Source organism: Amphiprion ocellaris, chromosome 23 (genome assembly GCF_022539595.1).
Source record: "Amphiprion ocellaris isolate individual 3 ecotype Okinawa chromosome 23, ASM2253959v1, whole genome shotgun sequence".
Lineage (NCBI taxonomy): Eukaryota > Metazoa > Chordata > Actinopteri > Pomacentridae > Amphiprion > Amphiprion ocellaris.
Genome location: NC_072788.1, coordinates 21,342,366 through 21,364,088, shown reverse-complemented (window position 1 = coordinate 21,364,088; position 21,723 = coordinate 21,342,366). Strand labels below are relative to the sequence as shown.

At 40.2% G+C, this 21,723-nt stretch overlaps 2 protein-coding genes across 4 annotated transcripts in view; one reads left to right on the top strand and one right to left on the bottom strand.

The window, feature by feature from the left end:
* The window catches only part of col4a5 (collagen, type IV, alpha 5 (Alport syndrome)), a 59,513-nt gene extending 50,734 nt beyond the window's left edge, over positions 1 to 8,779 (bottom strand). The window contains exon 1 of the mRNA XM_023280501.3: positions 8,453 to 8,779. Within this exon, the coding sequence (XP_023136269.2) occupies positions 8,453 to 8,539 (87 nt within the window). The 5' untranslated portion in view covers positions 8,540 to 8,779. The remainder of the gene's footprint in view (positions 1 to 8,452) is intronic.
* Positions 8,780 to 11,020: 2,241 nt separating this feature from the next.
* The window catches only part of col4a6 (collagen, type IV, alpha 6), a 145,952-nt gene continuing 135,249 nt past the window's right edge, over positions 11,021 to 21,723 (top strand). For all 3 annotated transcript variants that reach the window (XM_035952917.2, XM_035952916.2, XM_023280498.3), the window contains exons 1-3: positions 11,021 to 11,178; positions 11,308 to 11,430; positions 11,558 to 11,603. In XM_035952917.2, coding sequence (XP_035808810.2) covers positions 11,420 to 11,430; positions 11,558 to 11,603 — 57 coding nt within the window. In that variant the 5' untranslated portion in view covers positions 11,021 to 11,178; positions 11,308 to 11,419. The remainder of the gene's footprint in view (positions 11,179 to 11,307; positions 11,431 to 11,557; positions 11,604 to 21,723) is intronic.

Genomic DNA, 21,723 nt, shown 5'->3' with positions numbered 1-21,723 from the left:
ACATTAAATGAATCAGAAATACAGTCTAGACATTATTAATGTGGTAAATGACTATTCTAGCTGGAAACAGCTGATTTTTAATGGAATATCTCCATAGAGGTACAGAGGCCCATTTCCAGCAACCATCACTCCTGTGTTCTAATGCTACATTGTGTTAGCTAATGGTGTTGAAAGGCTAATTGGTGATTAGAAAACCCTTGTGCAATTATGTTAGCACATGAATAAAAGTTAGAGTTTTCATGGAAAATATGAAATTGTGTGGGTGACCCCAAATTTTTGAACGGTAGTGTAAATTCTACTCTGTATGCAAACCCCATTAGCTTTAACGAATTACAGAGCTAACATTTGCAGCATGCTACAGCGCTATACCATCCCTGCAGCATTGTTCATGGTGGACAAAGATAAAATGATGAAACGTTAACTAAATAAATGGACAAACAAGCAGTGGATCAGGTGACTTCATCTCCCGCTTCCCTCTGTTGTGTCACTCAGCGATGTGAAAAATGTTCGGTCACACACCAACATGTTGAACATTATCCTCCGGCTGCATGCTAAAGGCTTAGCTGCATACCAGCTGCCACACTGACCTGGGATTAACTACAGCAGCGCACACACATGCAGCTCCGTCACATCCACATCAGCATAGATGAGGTTCTAAAGTGAACCTAGAACCTCATTCTAACCCTTAAACCAAGTCAAACAGCCCTCACAGCTTTGTGTAAACAGTACAAACAGTACTTGTGGCTACTGCTACCTCTGTGGTTGAGGTTTGGTTTAAAGCTGCACCTTGCCAATATTTTTAGATAAAATTAGGCCTGGGCAACAACAGTGATATTTACATGACAAAAACTTAATCAATAGCAGAAAATTGTTAAAATAGTTTCACCGAAATGAAAAATCATTATCAAAATGCAAAGTTTGGTTGTATGAACCATTAACAACCTATTCTAGCACTGACAATGGAGCCCATGCGCTGTCTGTTGCATTCCTAGTGACTTCTGTGCAGGTCTCCCAAGGTGTGCTAGTCCAATTAGGGGTTCAGCTCAATGTTTTGATTTTACAACCTTCAAATTTACTATTCTGGATCTGTTTTTAGTGTAATGCTCTAAAAATCAAGCATTCACAACTAAATAACAAAGTCAGCAACAAGCTAGTTGCAAAACATTGGAGCATCTAACTGCCATAGGGCCACATATTTAGCTCAGGAGTTGGAGCAGACCAAAACTGAGCTAAAAGCGAAAGAGTTGCATTCATAGACATGACTATGAATATATGTTGATCTGTTCCTGCATTACAAATCAGCATTTTTTGCTAGCTCAGTATGATCCACCATATTCAATGTATAGTCTAATATTTAAATGTCCACAGCTCATTCTGCTGCCCCCAAGTGGCAGAAAAATAATCGGTCGGTGCAGGTTTAGGTGGAAACAGGACATCATCCAGCCTCCTTCCAACATGGAGGTCAGAGCTAGATCAACATCACATCACTTCCTGAGACACAAGAGTCCGAATTATCACTTCTCAAAGCCACTCGAGGTCCTCGCAGGGGAAACATTCCTCGATCGTTTTACACCAGCAGTGACACAGACGAGTGGGTTTTTTATTCTGAATCCATCTGTAGTAACTATGAAATATGTGAAGAAAGACACACACCCTGATTTCCCATGTGGTTGTCGGGGAAACCCTGCTTCCTCGTCAACAGCATGATGAAAGAAACAGGTGGTCGGTGTGGGAGAGACAGAAAAACAGAGAAGAAGAGAGAACCAGACATCCTCCCACGCCAGTTATAGTTGAAGCAGCCGAAACACCTTCATGCCTTCCTGCTGCAGCTCTGATGGCTTCATTCGTTCACTTATTAACCGCACATGACGCTGTTTGCATCTGTTGTACTGTTATCTCGCCTCAACATTGATCAGATGGAGGCAGATAGAAGATGAACTTCCAAAAATGTTGTTTCACTTCATTAATGTTCCCTTCTGCTGTTTAAAAGCGTATTGGGGATGAATTTAATAGTCAACAACATCATCAGTCCTGTAATAGTAGTACTAGTGTGGTTGTCTATCAAGGAGGAAGCTGTAAAGTATCGACTAGGATGCTTTTAAAGGTAAATCGCACTCAACAAATTTGAGTAAAAGTTGCTTCAAATAGAGGTTTGTAGTCTTTATTTTGGACTTTTAGATTATTTTGATGTGGGTAAAGTGCAGCAATTGATAAAACTGGCTCTTGTTCCTCCAGTTTAACCAGATTTTGGACTAAAAGGATATCACATATAAGAGACAGCTGCAACTTTATAATTTTCAGCTGTGTTGTTAAGTAACAATGAGGCCGTTTTGGGACTACATCCTGTAAGATTACTGATAGGCTAGGGAGTCTCGAAGAAACCACCAGGGATGAAAAATGAAGCCATTTTCACCATCTTTGTTGTTGTTTAGTCAGTTTGAACTTCAAGGTGCTTGCTGTTCCACTTTCCTCTTCCTGTTTTAAGACTTTAGCAGCATCCACTCCTCACTGTTCCATAGAATAATGCAAAAAAAGACCTCTTCAGCTCAAATTCCAACTAAATCTGAGCTTTTTTATGCGTGCATTAACTTTTTGCAGTTCCTCGATTGTGATTATGAGCGAGTCAATCCCCATCAACCTACATGTTAACATGTCCAACTTCACAGTCGAAATAAACATGTTTCTTTGCAGCCTTTGTCATGTGTTTGTTCACTAACAGACAGAAGACTGCTCAGTTTGTGTTACAGATCGATCTGTCATTGGTTGACAGTGCAACTAATTATTGATTTAAGACGTCTATGTGACAGCGGACATAAACAAAGGATCAGAATAAGGCTTGTGCTGATGCTAATCCATTAAAGCAATGCCTTGATCAGGGCATCCCCTAGTTTCAACACATTTGTGGGGGAATTTAAAGTGTTTTCCATGTCGTCTCTGTACTTTTCTACAACATTTCTTGCATGCAACCTTTTCCTTCATGCCCTTTAATGCCGCTGGACTTGAAAAACTATGCCTTTGTTGGTCCATTCAGAGGCACTGGTGCACTATTTCTACATGTTATTTCAAGATCCTAATGTGTAAAGTTGCTGTCATTGTAAAGAGAAAGTTGACAGAAATGCCAACAGAACTGCTTTCATTCAGCTGCAGCAACGAAGACACACGACTGAGTTGGAAGAAACAGAAGATGTAACAGGAGACAGGATGCAAAACAGATAGTAATAAAAAGGTGCTGAGTGATGCAAAGAGCAGTCAGCTCAGGTCAGACATATTCATGAATACCTTCATTCTGTTGTCAGGGAAGCTGTAAAACACCGAGTACACTGAGGTTGCAGTTTGAGCAGGTAAAGGAAGACGGAGACATCAGATCAAAATAACTCCCAGATCTCAGACAGATTACAGTTTGCCTCCCTCCCTTCTCCTCCCCAGGATGAAGGAATGCAAAACAATAAACGTTCCTGTTTCTAGGACAAATATGTGATGCTCTCCAAAGCTCATATTTTGACATTTTCTATTTATTTGCTCTTTGATCGTCTGTTTTTCTTTTCCTCCCAATAAGTCTTCTCTAGTGGAGTTTTATTGTTCTTTCTCAAATTATTCTACACGTCTCATTTCACTTTTGCCCTCAGCAACGCTGCTTTTTTTTATTTTAGAGGGGAACAAAAAGAACGACGGGGACGATGTTGTTGGAGGAAAGGAGGTCAGGAGGAGAAAGTGAAGGAGACCGGCTCGTCTTGTGACTGCTGTGTGGAGGTGGACTTGTCAGGTAGCCCACTGGATCGCAGCCACAGACACACAAACACAGCCACTACGAGCGAACACGACTAAGAAACAGGATCAAATCCAAGCTGTCCTCATTCGCCAGCCAAAGTTTGACCACGAGTTCAAGCTTCATTGTGCCTTTTTAACCCAGAAAACTCAAACCAGTTCACACAAAACCTCCATCAGCTGAAGCATTTCCCACTCTGTGATCAAACTAAAGCCCTTCCTCTATGATTTAACATCCTTTTTGTCCGATTTTCTCATCAGTATACGAACACAACACAACAACTGGCCACAGAAACATGCTAAAACCCACATTCCAGATCTGGATCATCACCAAAAGTCGAACCACTGACCTTAATCTCTCCACAATTTCCCTCCATTTTCAGACGTGTTGATAAACTACAGATCAAAAGTGTGAACAGATCAAAGACGAAGAACAAGATGGAACAGATACAATATTTATGTGCATAACACATTTAAAAACATATTTTAAAAAAAAATATTTCTGGTTTTATGACTCATTTATGAAGGTAACATTATATATTCACATTAAAAAGTGAATTTTTAGTGTTATGCTGTCTCCTTTACAGCCTCTACACAACTACTACTCTGTTTTCTATGATTATATCTCTTTATTTTTGCATCTTTTATTTCAGTTTCTTACCTCTTCCAGGTCAGACTGAGTCTGAGCAGGTCGGGGACTGCAGAGGAGGAGTATGTCCAGGATGGGGGTAATTAGCTGTCTAAACATTTGGTGTTAGCTCTCATTGACTTTTGTCCACCTGTTAATCCCGACGGCATCTGCAGCTCATTGACACCACAGTGTGAGTCCCGCCAGAAAAACACACAAACACACACACACACACAGCACACAAACTGCATCTTGGAATATTTTAGATATAAATATTTAGCTGTAAATGTCTTTTTGTCACCGACGCCTGTTTAAGGTTATTTCTATTTTGTGACCCACCTGAGGTTTATGCAGCAGCTTTTTCAATCAAACTTGCCAAAATTGTGTGATTTTTTTTGTATTATTTGAAGATAAATTCAAGTCAGCTGTGAAAAACTTAATGCATTAAGTCAAGCCAGAAATTATAGGTGGTTTTCCTCCTGGATTTAGTCCAGAAAGTGGCTGTTCAGTTCAAGTTTTCTGCTGCATTTTATACAGATTAAGGCCTGATTTCTTCTTGACTTTTGACTTTAGCTCATGAAAATGGGTTCAATCTTGATTATTTTGACATTAATAAACTGCAGCGATGGATTATTGAAAGATATCACATATAAGAGACGGCAGAGACGCCATTGATTGTTGATAAATCTGTTATTTTCTCATTTAATTGATAAAATAGTGAAAATGATGACAAATGTCTTCAACTCAAACATATTCAGTTTACTGTCATAGAGGAGGAAAGAAACCAGAAATTATTCACATTTTTGAAGCTGTAGTCAGAGAATTTAGACTCAAAAAATGACTAAAATAGTTAATTGTCAGTTAATTAAAGTGATGATGATTAATGGTTGCAGCTTTATGGAGAGTCCAGCTGCAACGATTAATCGATTAAATATCAACAATTAAATTAATTATCTTCTATTATGATCATCTTTTTAGCAGCTTGAGTATTTTTAGGGAAAAAAAAGTTTTAAAAAATTGACTGAAATTTGATTTGAAGTTGAGTAATTGTTTGAATAATCAATTAGTTGACAAATAAGTAAAAAAAGAGATTAAAAATTCTCTGATTGCAACTACTTAAATGTGAATATTTCCTAGTTTATTTCATTTTTTGTGACAGAAAACTGCATATCACTGGATTGTGGACAAAACAAGACATTTTTCATCTTTATCAGATCAATGTTTTTACTATTTTCTGACATTTTAGCAAAAAAAAAGAAAAAACAAAACAAGTAATCAATAGAATAACTGAGAGATTAAATCAATGACAGCCCCATTGGAGAGTCACTTTATGTTTCTCTACACTCTGAAGGAGATAATCAGCATGGATGAAGAAGAGAGAAAAGAGTTAAAAACAAACCAGAGGCAGAAACGAGATAAAAGATTTCACCAAGAAGCGGCGTTCTCTCGTTCTTTCATTGGAAACTCCGACGTCACGGATTTATCTGGATGTTGTGACTAACTGGACCCTAACAAAAAACAGACTCCCTCCACAAAATCCTCCTGGGTTGCGGGTCACGTGAAAGGTGAGGAGTGTGTGGCCGAGCAGCCATGCATGCATGCGTGTGTGTGTGTGTGTGCGTAAAAGCATGCATCAAATTAAGCGTGTGTTTGCGGTTTGCGCGGCATGACGGGTTCAAAGGAAAACCTGCAGGTATACATTACCGCTGAACTCCCTCACCTGGCTGCACGGAGATTCATATCTGGGAGAGGATTAATACTGAGCACGCACACACACACACACACACACACAGACACACACACACTAACAATGAAAGTAAGACCTTCTGTTTTTTAGCAAATCTGCTGAGTTTTATGAGAATAACTGACCGAAAAAAGATGGAAATATGTATTAAAACTTTTCTTGAGCAGAGACAATAAACTCAGGTTGGGTTTATTCACTCTGCCTCCACCAGGGGGCCTGAGTGAGCGCTCAGGCAACATGGTGAGGGATGGAGATCATCACTTTCTTCCTTTCTTTCTTTTAGTACAACCTCAACTAAACACACTGGGCTTCACTTTGACGTCTTTAGCATGCAGTCAAAACCCTTTCTTTAGCATTTTTGCACCATTTTTGCACATTTTAGAAACACTGCACCACAGTTTTTCCTGGACATATCCTGTGACCTCAGATCTGAACTTTTCTGCACCATAAAAGTTGCACATTTTTTTTCTGTATTACCCTTTTTGCATCACTTTTTTTAACCTCCATATGTGAAACTACAACTAAGAATTTCATCACATATGACAGTAAAACCTTTGAATCCTCTGTCAAATATCTTTGAGGAATCACAAGAAGAGTTTAGTCTTTATCTATAGACACTGCTTGATGAAATTATTATCAGTTTATTTAAAAAGGGAACATGTACAATATTAAACATAAATGTTTCCATTTAATGTATTGCACCAGAGTTAGCTTTAAGCTAATTTCCATCTGCAGTCCCTCAGCAATGCAAAGTTGAAAACCAAAAAAATGATAAATTATAAACCTTTTACATTGTTTTAATGAGCTGTCTTGACAAAATAATGTTGGTAACTTAAAATGGAGTCCTATTTACATAAAAATGTCTTATTTCATAAAGTCAAGCTGCAGAAAGTTATCAGTTTATTTTTGTACTAATTTTGAGGCCTTAACTTGAAATCTTGAGTCTATCCTCCCAGGTATTAAGAAAACTGTAATTAAAAGCTCCCAAACTCATAGCTTCATTAGAAGTCGTCAAGTCATCAGAACTCACAAACATTAAAGCAAACTGTTAATTTTAGGTTCAAACATTTGTTTTGTCAGTGTTTCTTATACCTCCTGATTAACGTATCTGGGTAAATGAAGAAAAAAAAGCCTTTCAGTGCATTTTCCATGGTGCTATTTGTATCTGACATATTTTTTCCACTCTTTGACCACTTGTTAGATGTTCTACTGTACAACACCATAAAACCAGTTTCTTTGCTTTCCCAGCTTCCAGGAAAGATCTAATCCGTGTTGTGCTGAGACAACCTCCCTGGAAAGCAGGAGAAAGGTCACCAGGCTCAGAGCAGATGCAGGAGCGAAAGTTAATCTCACATTTTGTTCTCTCTAATCAGCTGAAACTTTAAGGCACAAGCAGTAGATGTCTGGATTATTGTGATGAGCGGCGCTGATTGGCCACGCCTATTGCGTGGGCGGGGCCTCCGGCAGCTCCTGAATTATTAATGAAGTGTGAATATTCAGTGAATAACAGAATATTACATGAGACTTCTGCACTGATTCATCACTTCTTTGACTCCGCAGTTTTCAAACTGGGATGTCAGGGAGGGAGAATTGCGCAGCTGCAGCTGGGCAAGGATTTAAACAAATGTAGGAGGTGAAGTATGCGCAAACACAAACATAAACAAACCCTCCTGCATCCGAGAGCGAAGAGAAATCTCACCCTGATATCTTAAGATAAAACAAGCGCCAAAGTCAGGAGATTTTGGCGCAGAAATAAAGATGCACTTTTGCGCCAGAACGCAGCTGCTGTCAACACAAAACACACGTTTCCCCTCCTGGATCATCACCAAACCAAATTACGCACAACAGTCTGTCGGCCAAGACGCACACTGGCAGAGCTTTTAGGTTTTATTTAGGAGACCTGAGGAGGAATCAAACTTCTGTCTCAGACTGACAACCAGAATAAAAGTCAGAGCTGCTGAGGACAGTGTTGTGCGTGTTGCTACAGGTTTCCCCCAGAAGAAAAGTGATGCAGCAAACCGTCCGATCTGCCGCGAAACTACGAGTCTGCGCTGCCCATGGCGCTAAAAAGGTGCCAAAAAGGCTCTGCGCAAAGGTGCTTTAACCACCTGCTTATTATTTACATCAACTCCAGCCGGATTATTATTAGAGCCCAACAGAAGCACTTGTTACAAAGCAACCTCTCTATTTATAAATCGTTCGCTGAGAGCCGGTGAGTCCCGGCGCCGGCTCCCGGCAGCTCTGTCGGGTTTTTGCCGGTGTCCTGCCGCCGTTTGCTTAAGTGTAAATGTGTGCAGAAAGGCGCAGAAACTTACCGCAGAGTCGGACCGCTGCACGGCGACGCACAGGAGCAGGAAGAGCAGCGCCGCGGCGGGCTGAGGGCTCTTCGGCTCTTTATTCATCTCTGGGGGGGGGGGAATAAAACAAGGATCCGCCGCGTTAACTGTGACCCTCCGGGTGGCTCTCTCCTCGCATGTCTCGGCCTTGCCGCCTCCTGCACACCGGCTCTGAGCGGAGCAGGAACACTGTGGAAACGCTGCGCTACGCTGGGAGGCTGTCTGGTCCTGGCTCTGGCACCGTGCGCCTCTGCTGTCTCTCTGGAACTTTTTCTCTCCTCGACTTGCAAACCTGCCCAGCCGGAACTACTTGCCCCCCCTCGCTGCGCAGTGATATCAGCCCAGTGCACCTTCACCAGAGGAGAAACATCACCTGAAAAGTCACTTAAAGGCGACAAACTTTGGTCCCCTATAGATATTCACTGTGCACCACTATGATCCATGAGCCAAATGGCGCATTTTTGCTGCAAAACACGTTTCTATATCATTTATCTTATGGCACTTCGCGGAGGGATATGAGTCCTTGCATGCGAATCCAACCCTACGCCCGAGGCTGCACAAAACAAGGTTTGACATTAAACCTTTCTCTGAAATGTTCTATAGGCCCGGGCACGTTGCAAACACTGCCAGATTGTTGAATGTCACATTCTCGGTGTTGACTCCTGACAGAAGGGATGCAGCTGGTAAAGAACTTTTTAAGAAGTTCATTTCTAGTTCTCTTCAGTCTTTAAAGTCAGAAGATTGTTGGAAGAAGTGCAGAAAGAAACTTACTGACTAGATTCGGTCATGGAAACGTCCAAAAACGCACAAGACCTGCTGTTTTCTTGCAACACGAGGCTTCAGTTGGGAATTAAAAGCTCAGAAAGTAGTGATCTGAAACTGTCTCTACATGCTTTTTTAAAAGTTAGAGCTGTTTAAAAACAAACAAACAAACAAACAGAACACCAGACCAGAGTGAGAAGTGCCAGATTGTGGTGCCAAATTTTACCATCTGCTGTTTCAGGCTCTGTGCCATCAGGATATGGAAAAACTGATGTTTGTACATTAAAATTTACAGCTTAATGAAGAGGGTGGAAAGATGGGATGGAAAAAATGCCAGCAATTTGCACCATCATTTTCCATTAAGCATGTGTTCTGAAGGTTTATTGATGGTGATATTGTTGGTTATCTGGACTTTTTAAACACCACAAATGAACCTTTGTTTTCTGATATTTTACATTTTTGGAATTAGTCGCTAAATTTTTATGTAGTTTCGACCTCATGAGATGCAAAATACAACAACTTTCTGCCACGTTTGAGAGACTGAAATTGCTTTAGTTGCCAAAAGAATCGTGAATTCATATGTTGCCTTGTGTTGCAGAAATACCTGAGTCACTACAAGGCTCAGAGTTTCAGTTTTTCAGGTAGGGATTGGAAATAAAACTAATTCATGTAGCAGATCTGCAAATTCTATGTCAAACTGAAGAGGTCCCAGTCAGGATCCCTGAGGTTCTCCCTAAATAAACGCTCTGTGGAAAACAGAAAACTTCTGTTTATGTGTTAATTAATGCAGAAACGTGATCCACAACATGCAGCTATAAACAATGTGGAGGCCTCAGTCGGGTCAAGCTGAACTAAAATAGAACATTCAGAGGCTGTTTGCAACTCGAGTAACTCAATGTCTGAACTGTGTGTAGAGCTCAGATCTGGACAGAGCTGCTCAAAGAAAGTTCTTCACTTTATTTCATCTGCAAAATAGATGTGACTCCTGCAATGCAACAACACTGTGAGATGCTCCCAGAAAAAAATAAAATTGTTTTATAGTAAATATATGAAACCACAGAAGATTAGATCAAGGTTTTAGTCCTCATATGGTGGTAAAAAGTCATTTCAGGGACAATAAAAGTCCAATTTAGGTAAACTTTTAAGTAGAAAATGTTAATTTAAATGCCTGTGCTGACAAAATAATGTTGCATCAACTGAATAGTTCATCTAATTTAAACTCAAACTTCTGCATTATGTGATATAAAACTGAATTCAAGTTGAGGTAGCTCAGTGAAATTGACTTGATAACTTCAAAAAAACATCTAAATTTAAATCTGTTTTAGAAAACATCATTTAGCAATTTAGGTAAACTTTTAAGATGCAAATGTTGATTTAAACGGCTGTGTCTATATAATAATGCTGCATCAATACAGCATTGTGTGTAATTGAAACTCAAATTATGCATTAGTTGGTTTAGAACTACATTTAAGTTGAGGTAACATAATAAAATTGGCTTCATAACTTTATTTTTCAAAAACATCTGATTTTAATTGTTTGTATTTTCTAAAAAAAACATCGAATGTACCAATTTCAGCATAAAAATGCTGTGTCAACTTAATAGTGTGTCAAATTCAAGTTAAATTTCTGGGTCTGTAGAAAAGGGCTTAATCGAGCTGCAAAGTCTTCCTATTTCCTTCATTTCCTTCATTTCTCTGTTTTTGGAGTTTTTCCACAGATTTAAACTCGCTTTGGAGACCTGAAGCGTCTCGTGTGCTGCTGCTTCTCGGTTTGAGCAGGTTCTGGTGACTGTGAGGGTGAAAACAGTGCAGCAGCAGCAGCCGGAGGTTTGGAAGCATGAGTGACATGAGTGTTGGCCCCTCCTCTCCGGGCTGCTGAGCGCTGCTGAGTTTGAAGCGCAACAGCCCGGAGAGCGCAGCAGCGACTTCACCGCTGCAACTTTGGTGAGTTGGATAAGCTCTGATTTAATGAAAGGAAAGCCAGCAGAGAGTGTGTGCGTACAGGAAGCTGTGTGTGTGTGTTTAGCGGGCTGTGGAACTACTTTGTGTGTGTGTCTGTGTGTCTCTGGCCAGATGACAGCGGTTTTCGGAGCCGTCGATGAGCGCGTTTGAAGAGCCTTGCTGGTGAAGACGAGGGGGATCGAGTCTCGACCTGCACTTCCCCTTCTGCCAGTCGGATCAAAAAATGAAATTCCTGTAAGGTTTTACGTTATTTTTCTCGCTTTGAAAATCAACTTCATGCCTGCTGAGTTTGGCTGTGAAGCTGCGCGGTTTACCTGCCAGCTCCTGAGTGGACTCCTGAAAATGTTTGTTTCTCTGGCAGGGTTTGTGCGCTGGCGGTGGCCTTGGCGGTGGGATCTGCGCACGGAGTAAGTCCCATCTGTTTATAGTACTCTCCTCCACATCAAGTGGCTATCGGCTCTGGTTTATTTAACTCTCACACATCGCAGAACCCGAGCCTGTTTGCTGCTCCGAAAACTCAACTTTTACGAAGCGGCTGCGCGTAAAAGCGCAAAACGAAGCAGCGATAAATGGAGACGGTTTGAGCTGCGTGTGTGTGAATGAGCCGCTCCATGCGTCATTTTGTGGGTGTCCTCACATTTCTGAGGATTTTCTCTTATGCACACTTTCGTCACTGTTGTGTTGCGCTTTTTTTATTGTCATTTATCAGTAGATTGCACCTGCAGTTGCGCTTATTTATTTGCTCCAAATTTTCTCCATAATTTTTTCGAGCTTTGGTCAAAAGTCGGCATCTTCGTGTAGCCTGAGGGGAGAAAAAACTGCTCCCGTTTGAGTCTACCCGCTCAGTCATTTGCAACTCAAACCCCGCCCCGCTGCTGAATATTTAGGAGATTATTGGGGCAACGTGCCCTCGGAAGCCACACCTTTCTGCAGGATGAATCCCGCAGCTTGTTGCATTCTGCTTCAGCTCTCCCAGTAGTTTCAGTTTCAGCCTAATTTCTAAATAATAATCACTGCGTTGAAGAAAATGTACTAATTGACAAACTACTGGATAAAAAAAATTCACCTTTCTACCTTGTTAACGTGCCCATATGGTGCGTTTTGCACAGTAAAAACAAAAAAAGCTTAGTTTGGCGAATCAGCTGTTCCTCTACAATCACTGCTGTTTGTACATAATGACTGGTAGCATGAATGATTACACATAAAAGTTGTTTAAACAACTATTTTCATGTCATTTAAAGGTACTATTTAAAACTATTGTGTCCTCACTTACAACAAATTAACAAAAAATACTAAAAATGCAGCTTTAATGTTAAGTAAATAGTAGAGTTTACTTCAAATCCTGAAGAAAAATGTAATTATATGGCCGATTTTGTTTGTGAAACTCAGTTTTTAATCCATTAGTGCCGAGATTTGAGTTTCAATAACACACAGTGCATGTTAAACCAACCTAAAAAGTCAACCTAAATTAGTAAATAAGACTTTAACCTTGCAACCGTGAGCTAAAAGACATACACTGGTTTGTCATTTCCTCCTTGATTCTCAAAAACATGCAAATTTAGGGAGCTAATTTATTTCTGCATCATTATTCTTCCTTAGAATTGCTTTCCAGTTCCAAAATTTATGCCTGAATTACTCCAATATTGCAATTTTTCGCTGTGTTGCGTAGAGGAGATTGAAAATGTGTGAGCGGAGTCGTAGGTGAGCTGGTGTGCTCGAGCTGCAGCGAGTGTTTAATATGACTTACATCTAAGACAATTTAAGGTATAAAGGGGTGATTTGCATGGAGAAAAAACTTCAAAATATGTAACTTTGATGCACAGATGTGAGTTTTTAGGGGTCAATGATTGAGGAGGGAGTTTAAAAATGAGTTATCAGAAAGCAGAAAACAGGAAGTTTTTCATCATATAGATCAAGAAAATTTCAGTTTCCTCCACAAAAACATGAAATATAAGTTAACATGACGCCTTACTGAGGCACTAACTGCTCCTCTAGAAGCAGATTAAGTTGTGAGCAAAAGCAGCAACTTTTACCTCCAACATTAGAATAAGAAAGAGTAAATTTTTAATTATTTTTTTATCATCGCAGGAAATGGAATATTCAGCCTAAACTCTCCACAAAACTGCAAGATATCTGAGTGTGGCTTTGACATTTTGGAGTTTACCAAGCTGGTATATTTTCTGCGCTTGAAATGACCGACGAGTTCTTAAATTACTGAATAAATTAGTACCTAAGATGTGCTCTAGGTTAATATTTAGCTGCAGTGAAGTGTTTCGCTCTCAGCTGACCGTAAATGTTGCCAACATTAAAGCGAATCAGCGGCTCAGAGCTTCCTGCGTCTCAATAGCAATCAGCTGATCGAGCTGCGTTGACTTTGAATTGATTCCTCCACCCACCTCCCTGTTGTGTGTGTGTGTGTGTGTGTGTGTGTGTGTGTGTGTGTGTGTGTGTGTGTGTGTGTGTGTGTGTGGCTGAGTGGCTGAGTGACAGATGAGTTCACTGGGTGGTCTGCTGGTCTTTCATTGTTGAGTCTTTGGGTTTCGCTGCAGCTCAGAGTTTGTCTTTGCACAGAAGTAAATGGCCAAATTCTCAAAAATACAGTTAAATACAGTAAAATCTGGTGCTTCTCTGGAGCCAAACATGAGTTAAACTTCACAAAAGACTGTTATTCCCTGAGAGAGGCAATTTTACCATTTTTTAAAACTAGGAATTTCAATTATTTTACTTTCTACAATATCTTTTAATACATTGCTGCGTTTGAATAAATGTTCCTAATGTGTACAAATATGTCTTTCTTCATCATAATACTTACTAGACTTGTTCCTGGTATTGTTATATATGATATATGTCGGCTATTCACAGTCATGTTTGTGCCTTTTTATAGAAGAAACTGTTATTTAAAGGGTGCAGTTGCAGCACTAAACTTTAGAAAACTAACTTGAGAAGTTATGTTCAACCAACAAATGAGACCTTTACTGTACAGTTAGGTTGATTATTATATTTACAAACTACTAAATGGTTAGTTTTAGGCTGATTACTCACCAGAAGTTGTTCCAATTTGTGTTTTAAAGCTTTTATGTTGACAAATTTAGAAAGTGAAGCTGCTCCATTGTTAAGTAGGTAGACCTGACCTAAACATGAAGAATATTACATTATAAAGCCAGTTTCCTCAAATTATCCCAACTTGAATTTAGTTTCTAAGCAACTAATGCAAAAAACAAAACAAAATCAAGTTTAAATTAAACACTATATTAAGCTGATGCACCACTAACCAATCAAAATAATGTTTACTCCTTAAAAAGCTTCTCTAAATCAGGCCATTAGAATATTTACAAATATTAATCAAGTGCTGGGTCCCTTCAGTTAGTTTTAGAGAGTATTTAAATAGAATGTGTTACTAGAAAGTCTAGTTACAGTGTAGTATATTTGTCTTTCTGTTGAGGCAGATTGAAGATCTCCATCAGATAAACTGGTTTATCTCTCAGTGAAAACACTGCAGGCGTCTAGATGGAGCATCAAAGCCTGGTTGAACTCACAGAAATCCAGCTATGAGTCAGATTTAATGTCATATATGTTGATATTCAACCACTGATCGATTATTTAATTGGTTGTTTGGTGGATAAAACATCAGAAAATCTGCCGTGTCTCCCAAAAATTTCCTTTCTGCACAACTACATTCCCAAGTATGTTTTGAAGGAATATCTTTGCATCTATTTAGTTGATTTACTGTTGCTGTTAAAAACTGACCAATCAAGTTTTAGATGAAGCAGGACTCACACCATAGTAACCCAGAAAATGGAAAATTAGCTTCAAATATGTTGGGAAATGGTCGTATTTTAGCTGAAACTGCACTACTCTCTGAAATCTACACAAGTAATTTTGGTTCCTGAGCTTAATCTAATTACCAGCCTGTAGTTTGTGACAGTTTCAACCAAAATGTGTTATTTTCCTGAACCGAGACTTGTAATTTTGGTGCCAAAACCGAACAAAACAGTGAGTTAAACAACACTTGTGAGAATAATGGCGAGAAAAACCCAGAAGATAGTACATTTAAGTAGCTGAAGTCAAAGAAATTTGACTTTTTTTTCTTAAATATTTACTTAATTTAATGATTGACAACTAATTGAATAATTAAACAATTAGTCCTTTTTAAATCATGTTTTAAATTCACTGCAGAGTCGATATTACCTGAATTTGGCTTTAAAGAATAATTTCACAAATTGCAATATCTGTGAGGAAAGAAATGCAATTTATTTTCCATAATTGTTCAAACTGAATGTATGGATGGACTCACATTTGTCCACAAATGTCCAATATTTGCTGGTTACAGCTTCTCAAAAATAGTTCTAGTGTTATTTTATGTCCTGCATGAGTAAAAACCTCTGTAGGAAGCTAAATATTAAAAAAAATATGAGAAAAGTACCCAGTAATATGCCAAAAGTTGACATTTTTACCACAGTTAAGGACCATACCAGTGGTATTGCATATATTAGCAAATTCTGTGTCATTTCTTTTAGGTGAAAATGTCAAATGTTGTAGTTTTTAAAGCAAATAATTGTTTTAAAAACTACTAGAAAAGTACTTAGTTGTGCTCAGTAAAATGCCAAAAGTTGACATTTTGTGCTATATACACGATGCATCGGTAAAAAGTGGCCGTTCTGAGGCTTTGGTAGTTATTTTCATTATTATTATTTATTTTTACAATTTTAACAAACAAATGATGCAGGAAAAGGCCATTTTTTTCCTCCTCCCCTCTTCCTCCCCTCTTCCTCCCCTCTTCCTCCCCTCTTCCTCCCCTCTTCCTCCCCTCTTCCTCCCCTCTTCCTCCCCTCTTCCTCCCCCTGTGAATTCCTGCAGAGCTTGGCAGGACTTGTCTCCCTCCCTGCAGGTGCTATAGGCTGGAACATTCCACAAACGCTAAGTGAGGCGACTGATCGCTGCTTGATTTGTGGTTCTGCCAGACCCTCCCCGACACGACCGACTCCCCCACAGCCTCCCCCCTTCCTTTCCCTGCTGCCTCACCCCATCATTACCCCCTCACTCACCCCTCTCTCCCATCGCTTCTTTGCCTTCTCCGCTTCCACATGTCGGCCGATCTGCTACCGGTTTGATTTGTGAGTGGTGGTCCTCTGTCGCCTCCTCAAGCTTTCTGTGCTACCGTGCTTTTTATTTTTTCTCTAAAAGTGTGTGAAAAGACTCTTAAGTGGTTTAATTCTCAGATTTCCTGCTCTGTATTATTGCATCAGATACAGTAGAGTTACTCAAACATACAAAAATGTGAGGATTTTCTGCAGTTTTTGTCACTTGGTGAGACAGAACATGCACTTTTCCCTCCATTTTCACTGCTTTCTCCTACTTTACAGTCACATAAATAATTAAAAATATCTGGCAGAGGAGTAGATAATAAAAAGAATCATCTGTTGCATCTGCATGTCAGTCCTTCTCAGTCTGATTTTCTGCTCTTGTGAAACATAAAGCATCCACCATTTTAAATTTCTCACCTGCTGCTGGATTCTCTTTCATTCCCACATTAAAAATGCACCTCTGAGGCAGAAGAAATGTCATTTTTAGAGCTGATTTGTGCTCACATGATCGTAAAGTCAACAGGTCAGAAGATAATAAGACAAGCAAAGAGAGGAAAATGCAAATAATCTCCTTTTTCGTCTTTGCATACATCAAAACTGTCATCGGCCTTTTTCTGAACTGTTGTCTGCTCCTGAGATTGATTTTAACAGTGAGTCTTGTAATATATGTTTGATAAATCTGACTTAAAGGTTATTGACAACAATTTTGATGTGTGAGAGATACAATCTGGTGACAAGCACTAAAACCACATAATTGTAGAGGAAAGAAAACTGTCAGAGCTAATTAAAGAAGATTTATGGCTGTTCTGTGAAGGGTTGCATGTTGGTTAATATATCAGAATGTTCTGGGATGTTTAGTGGAACTGGAATTTACATTCTCTCGGGGCCTGGCAACAAGGACGAACGATGTGAATGAGATCAGTGGTGAAAAAGTTCTGAGGCTGTTTAGAAAAACGATAACCAGTGAATCCGGAGGGAACGTTTGATGTGACTGGGTCACGCTGCTCCGTCCTGCTTCTTCTTCTCTTCCTTTTTCATGTTTTTCATTGCCTTCCATTTGCTTTCAAAGCTGCCTGTTTTTCTCCCTGTACTTTCCTCAGAGGAAGGTTAAAATACCTTGTCAGTAAGTGCATTAGGAAACCTATAAACGGCACGTAGCGGCTTTAACGTACTGTTCAAACGGGCCTGCTGTTCCTCTCCCACGCCCACCCATCAGGCTGCCTGTGTGGTGCATGTGATCGCTGGTGCATGTTTCCCCTTCCCCATAAAACCCTCCGCGCCGCCGGGTTGGTGTGCGTCGCCATGCAGGTGGGATGAAAGACGCGTTGAGCTCAGGTTTTCATCGGGAAATACCCTCTCGAGCTGTTTAATGTGATGTGCCGGGTCTGGAGCTTTCCAATGCGGCCTGTACACAAATAAAGCTGAAGTTAGGGGAGAAAGCAAAGACAAGAATGCAGAAGGAGATGTTAATGCTTTGTAGTTTAAAGGCACAGAGAAGGAGAGAATGTGGTGACGCAAGGAGAGCTTTTATTGAAGCTGCAGTGTGGCAAAGTTCAGTATCTAACAAAGCTGCTGCAGCCTTGAAACCATTTTCAGTGGAAAAGACAAGAAAAAAGGAACATTCTCACTAAAGTTGTGCCCTCAGATTTTTTCAGCCTTATATCAGAGTACATGAGCACGATACTGAAATTTCACCTCGAGGCTTTTAAGGATGTATTCTGATAAATAGGAAGAAATATAGTTCATTTCCTTCAGTTGTGAAAGAAAACAATTGGTGTAAAAGATAAAAAGCCAAAATATATTTGAAAAACTCATTGTTGGCTGAGGTGGAAAAAGTTTGTGCATCAGTGCAAACATAGTGAAACAGACTATAATGAATGTTAATAATGAAGCCACTAAATCTGCTAGCTAAGTAGTTGCAGGTGAAACATCAGATTGATGTGTTTTTACACCCTTTTCCCCTGCAGAGGTTTAATACATGCTAACAGCTGTCCATCTTGACTGTACATACCAGCATGGCAGTAAATGGGTTCCATAATTATTCTGCCAAGGAATGGTGGATTTATGTGATGATTGGTGTTGGTTTGTCTGTCTGTCCGAAACATTACTCAAAAATGGACTAGTGGATCTGAATGAAATTTTAGGCAAGGTCAGAAATGGCACAAGGACCAAGTGATTAGATTTTGGCAGTGATGCGGCTTATAGTCTGGATCCATTTGTTAAAGATTTCTGTATCATTGCGAGATAGCAGCACGGTGTCACTGAAACTATGACAACAAGTGAACACTACGTCAGCTGCCTGCTGACGATCACATGATTGCGATGCTACTGCAAATCCACCGTTGCTGACTTATCGGGACTTATCTTGATTAAATTGTGGGGGTGTTTCCGAGTCCCATCAGTTCCCGCTGCATATCTAGGTCACATGATTCAGTATCTGTAGATAATGTATACATGCATATCACACGCATGTGCTCAGCACAAGGTCATTTCTTTGTGGGTACATCTATAGTAGATGATGTGATTTCTGCCACAAAAGTTTTCAAGATTTCAGCCGTCGGAAATGAAACAACAATTGAGCAGCCTTGGCGGAGTACTGCGCTCTCTGAGTGCTTTTGTTGTTCATTCATTCATATCATTTTTGTTGACCTTTCCCAATGATTTGATAGAAACTTGGCAACTGAATCAGTGTTTCTCAACTGAAACTGACCTCAGAGGAATCTGATCTTGTCTCAGTGACGCTCAGTCGATCATTTTCTAGCTGAACGTTCGTCTCCAACATCAACAGAGTGATGGAGGTGTGGTGGTGAAGGCGCTGACAGATGCTGCCTTCTCTCCATCTGACTCCTGTGTTGTGCAATCCCACCTTAAACACCCTCCTCGCTACGCTTTTGCATCTCCGCGCTCGTTCTTGTAAATGAACCCGCTGTTTTTTTCTAAATGTGTTTACAGTTTGGTTAAAAGGTGTGAAAGTGGTGCAGATGTGCATCATTTATAGGGTGTTTATCAGAGCCTTGGCACCTGTTGAGCACCGATACAAACTCTGCTTTCCTTGTTTTTTTGCGCTGATTGATTGAGGAGTAAAGGTAACAGATGGCAGCACAGGACCAGGCAGAGTTTGAAGCCAGGCCTTGGCACCACCACTTTCACTCATCACTCCCCTCCTCATCGTCTTTAGACGAAGCACACGCTGTCAGTTTGTCCCCCGATTGGTCGCGGTGAACTCCGGAGGTCAGAGTTCTTCTGAGCACAAAGGCAGCGGGGGTTCGCGGCCGCGGCGACGGCTTAACATTCCAGTGCTGCTCCCGCGATTTGTTTACCACACTTTGTCTTTTGCGTTTTTGCGTGTCGTCAAAGGAAGGACGAGCAGGAACGGTGCGAATTGAGACAGAATAATAAAAAAAAAGAGCGATGACGGGAGGGAAGGGGGAGTCGTTCTGTCTCTCTGTAGCCCCAGGGGAGTGTTTGTGAAGGTCTTTATGCTTAAAGAGGAGCTGAGGTGGGGCAGCGCTGGCTGGCTGGTTGGCTGGCTGCTCCATGGGAGTGCTGTCATAGCTTGTTGGTCCTCCACATTAATGCCAGCGCTGCCCTCAGGCCTGTTTGCACTTCACTGGGATTAGACTTTCAATCTGCTTCTCCACATTTGTTGGGTTTTCATCTCCGTCTGTGCTTCATTTTTCCTTTTTGTGTTGCATTTTGTTTATTTTGCCCTGTTCAAACTCCACATGTGTTGCTCTTTTCCTTCCTCCCCGCTAAGACCTTCGTTGCCTCAGTTCCTCAGACTGTCACTGTCATGAGACTCTCGTTGATGATTGATTGTCCTACGAATAGTTGTGATTAATGATTTCATAGTTTTTTAGTGGCATTAGCGCATTACATTGCAACAAATCAAACAAATTCCCTTGTGCAAGTTATTGGATTTTGTGCTCTGTTCTAACAGTGGTGCTGTGCAATGAAATGCACAACCTTAATATCAGCTATTTCAGGTTAACAGTTGGTGCCATTGAGCCACAGCAAAAGAGGGAAGTGGAAAATGGTAGAAAACGGCGTGGAAATATGACATTTCTGTTAGTTTCATCCATTGTTTTTATAAAAGTGAATGGGATTGATTCTGCAAAATGATCACGTTTGGCTCAAATATTTGCAATCACTCAATTATGTAATACCACCAAATTCTTCAACCTCTTACCTTGTGTGTTACTCTAAACGAGCCAAAAATCAGCAAAGCTTAGCAGCTAACAGGTGAAATAATGGAGCATTCAGAAACTAATAGGTGAAATAATGGAGCATTTAGCCGCTAACAGGTGAAATAATTGAGCATTCAGCCGCTAACAGGTAAAATAATGGAGCATTTGGCTGCTAATAGGTGAGATAATGGAGAATTTAGCCGCGTACAAGTGAAATAATGGAGCATTTCACCGCTAGCAGTAAGTGTAGCATCATCTGAACCAGATATATCCTATAGGAGTTGGTGGAGACCAAAAACAGAGCAAAAACATTAGTAAATATTTTTATTTATTTCTTCAAACATACGCTAATCTTCTTCCTTTTCTACTACATGTGTAAATGTTGGACTGTTGGTTAACTTGTAAGCCTTAAATTTTGGTTTACAAGGGAATTAGTGCAGCATTATTAGCTTTCTGTAAACATTCATTTGGTATTTAATTAACATGGTGCAACAAGTTAATTATTATCATTCCAAAATTTTCATATGAGTTTACTGTAATAAAAACACAGAGAACAGCATCAAATGTTCACTGCAAAAGGAAACTTTTAGCAAAAATAATTAAGCCGGAATCAAAATAGCTGCAGGTTATTCTTATGTCAGCTGTCTTGATCTGATCGTTTACGGCTCTGGAACAATCATTAGTGCAGATTTCAAACTGTGTTCATTTGTCAGTCAGTGATAGCTTTGTGCCAGTTCTGTGTCACAGCTTTCAGCAGATGTTTTGCAGCCACAAACCTTTCGTTCATTTGAATACAGAGACTAAGACAACTCTCCACCCATGAAGACTTGCAGCGTGTTTTGAAGTTTAGAGGCCTGACGGGTTCAATTCTAGCTCGGCTTTGATGCTCCACTTTTTCCCCTCAACACCGTTACTTTGGCATTAGACGCCAACATCAGCCCTTTAAGTCAAACGTTTTTTTCTCCTCGCTGCAATTATCATATGCATGCCTGTGCAGGGGGAACACATCTCCATTTGTTTGTCGGTTTGCCGTGGTGGTGGTCTGAGAAACGCCCCTGTAGGGAGGCTTTTTTAATTACCCTAAATGCTCTTTAATGCAGACATTAAATACATCCTGGAGTCTACGGTAATGTCATTTTGTGGGCTTTGGTGCAGGTATTTGTCCGTTTAGTAGCAGTCTGACATGTCTGGCCGGCAGCTAAAGTAAACCAAACCAAAACAAATGTGTGCACAGATCTAATATCCTGTTTAACTTT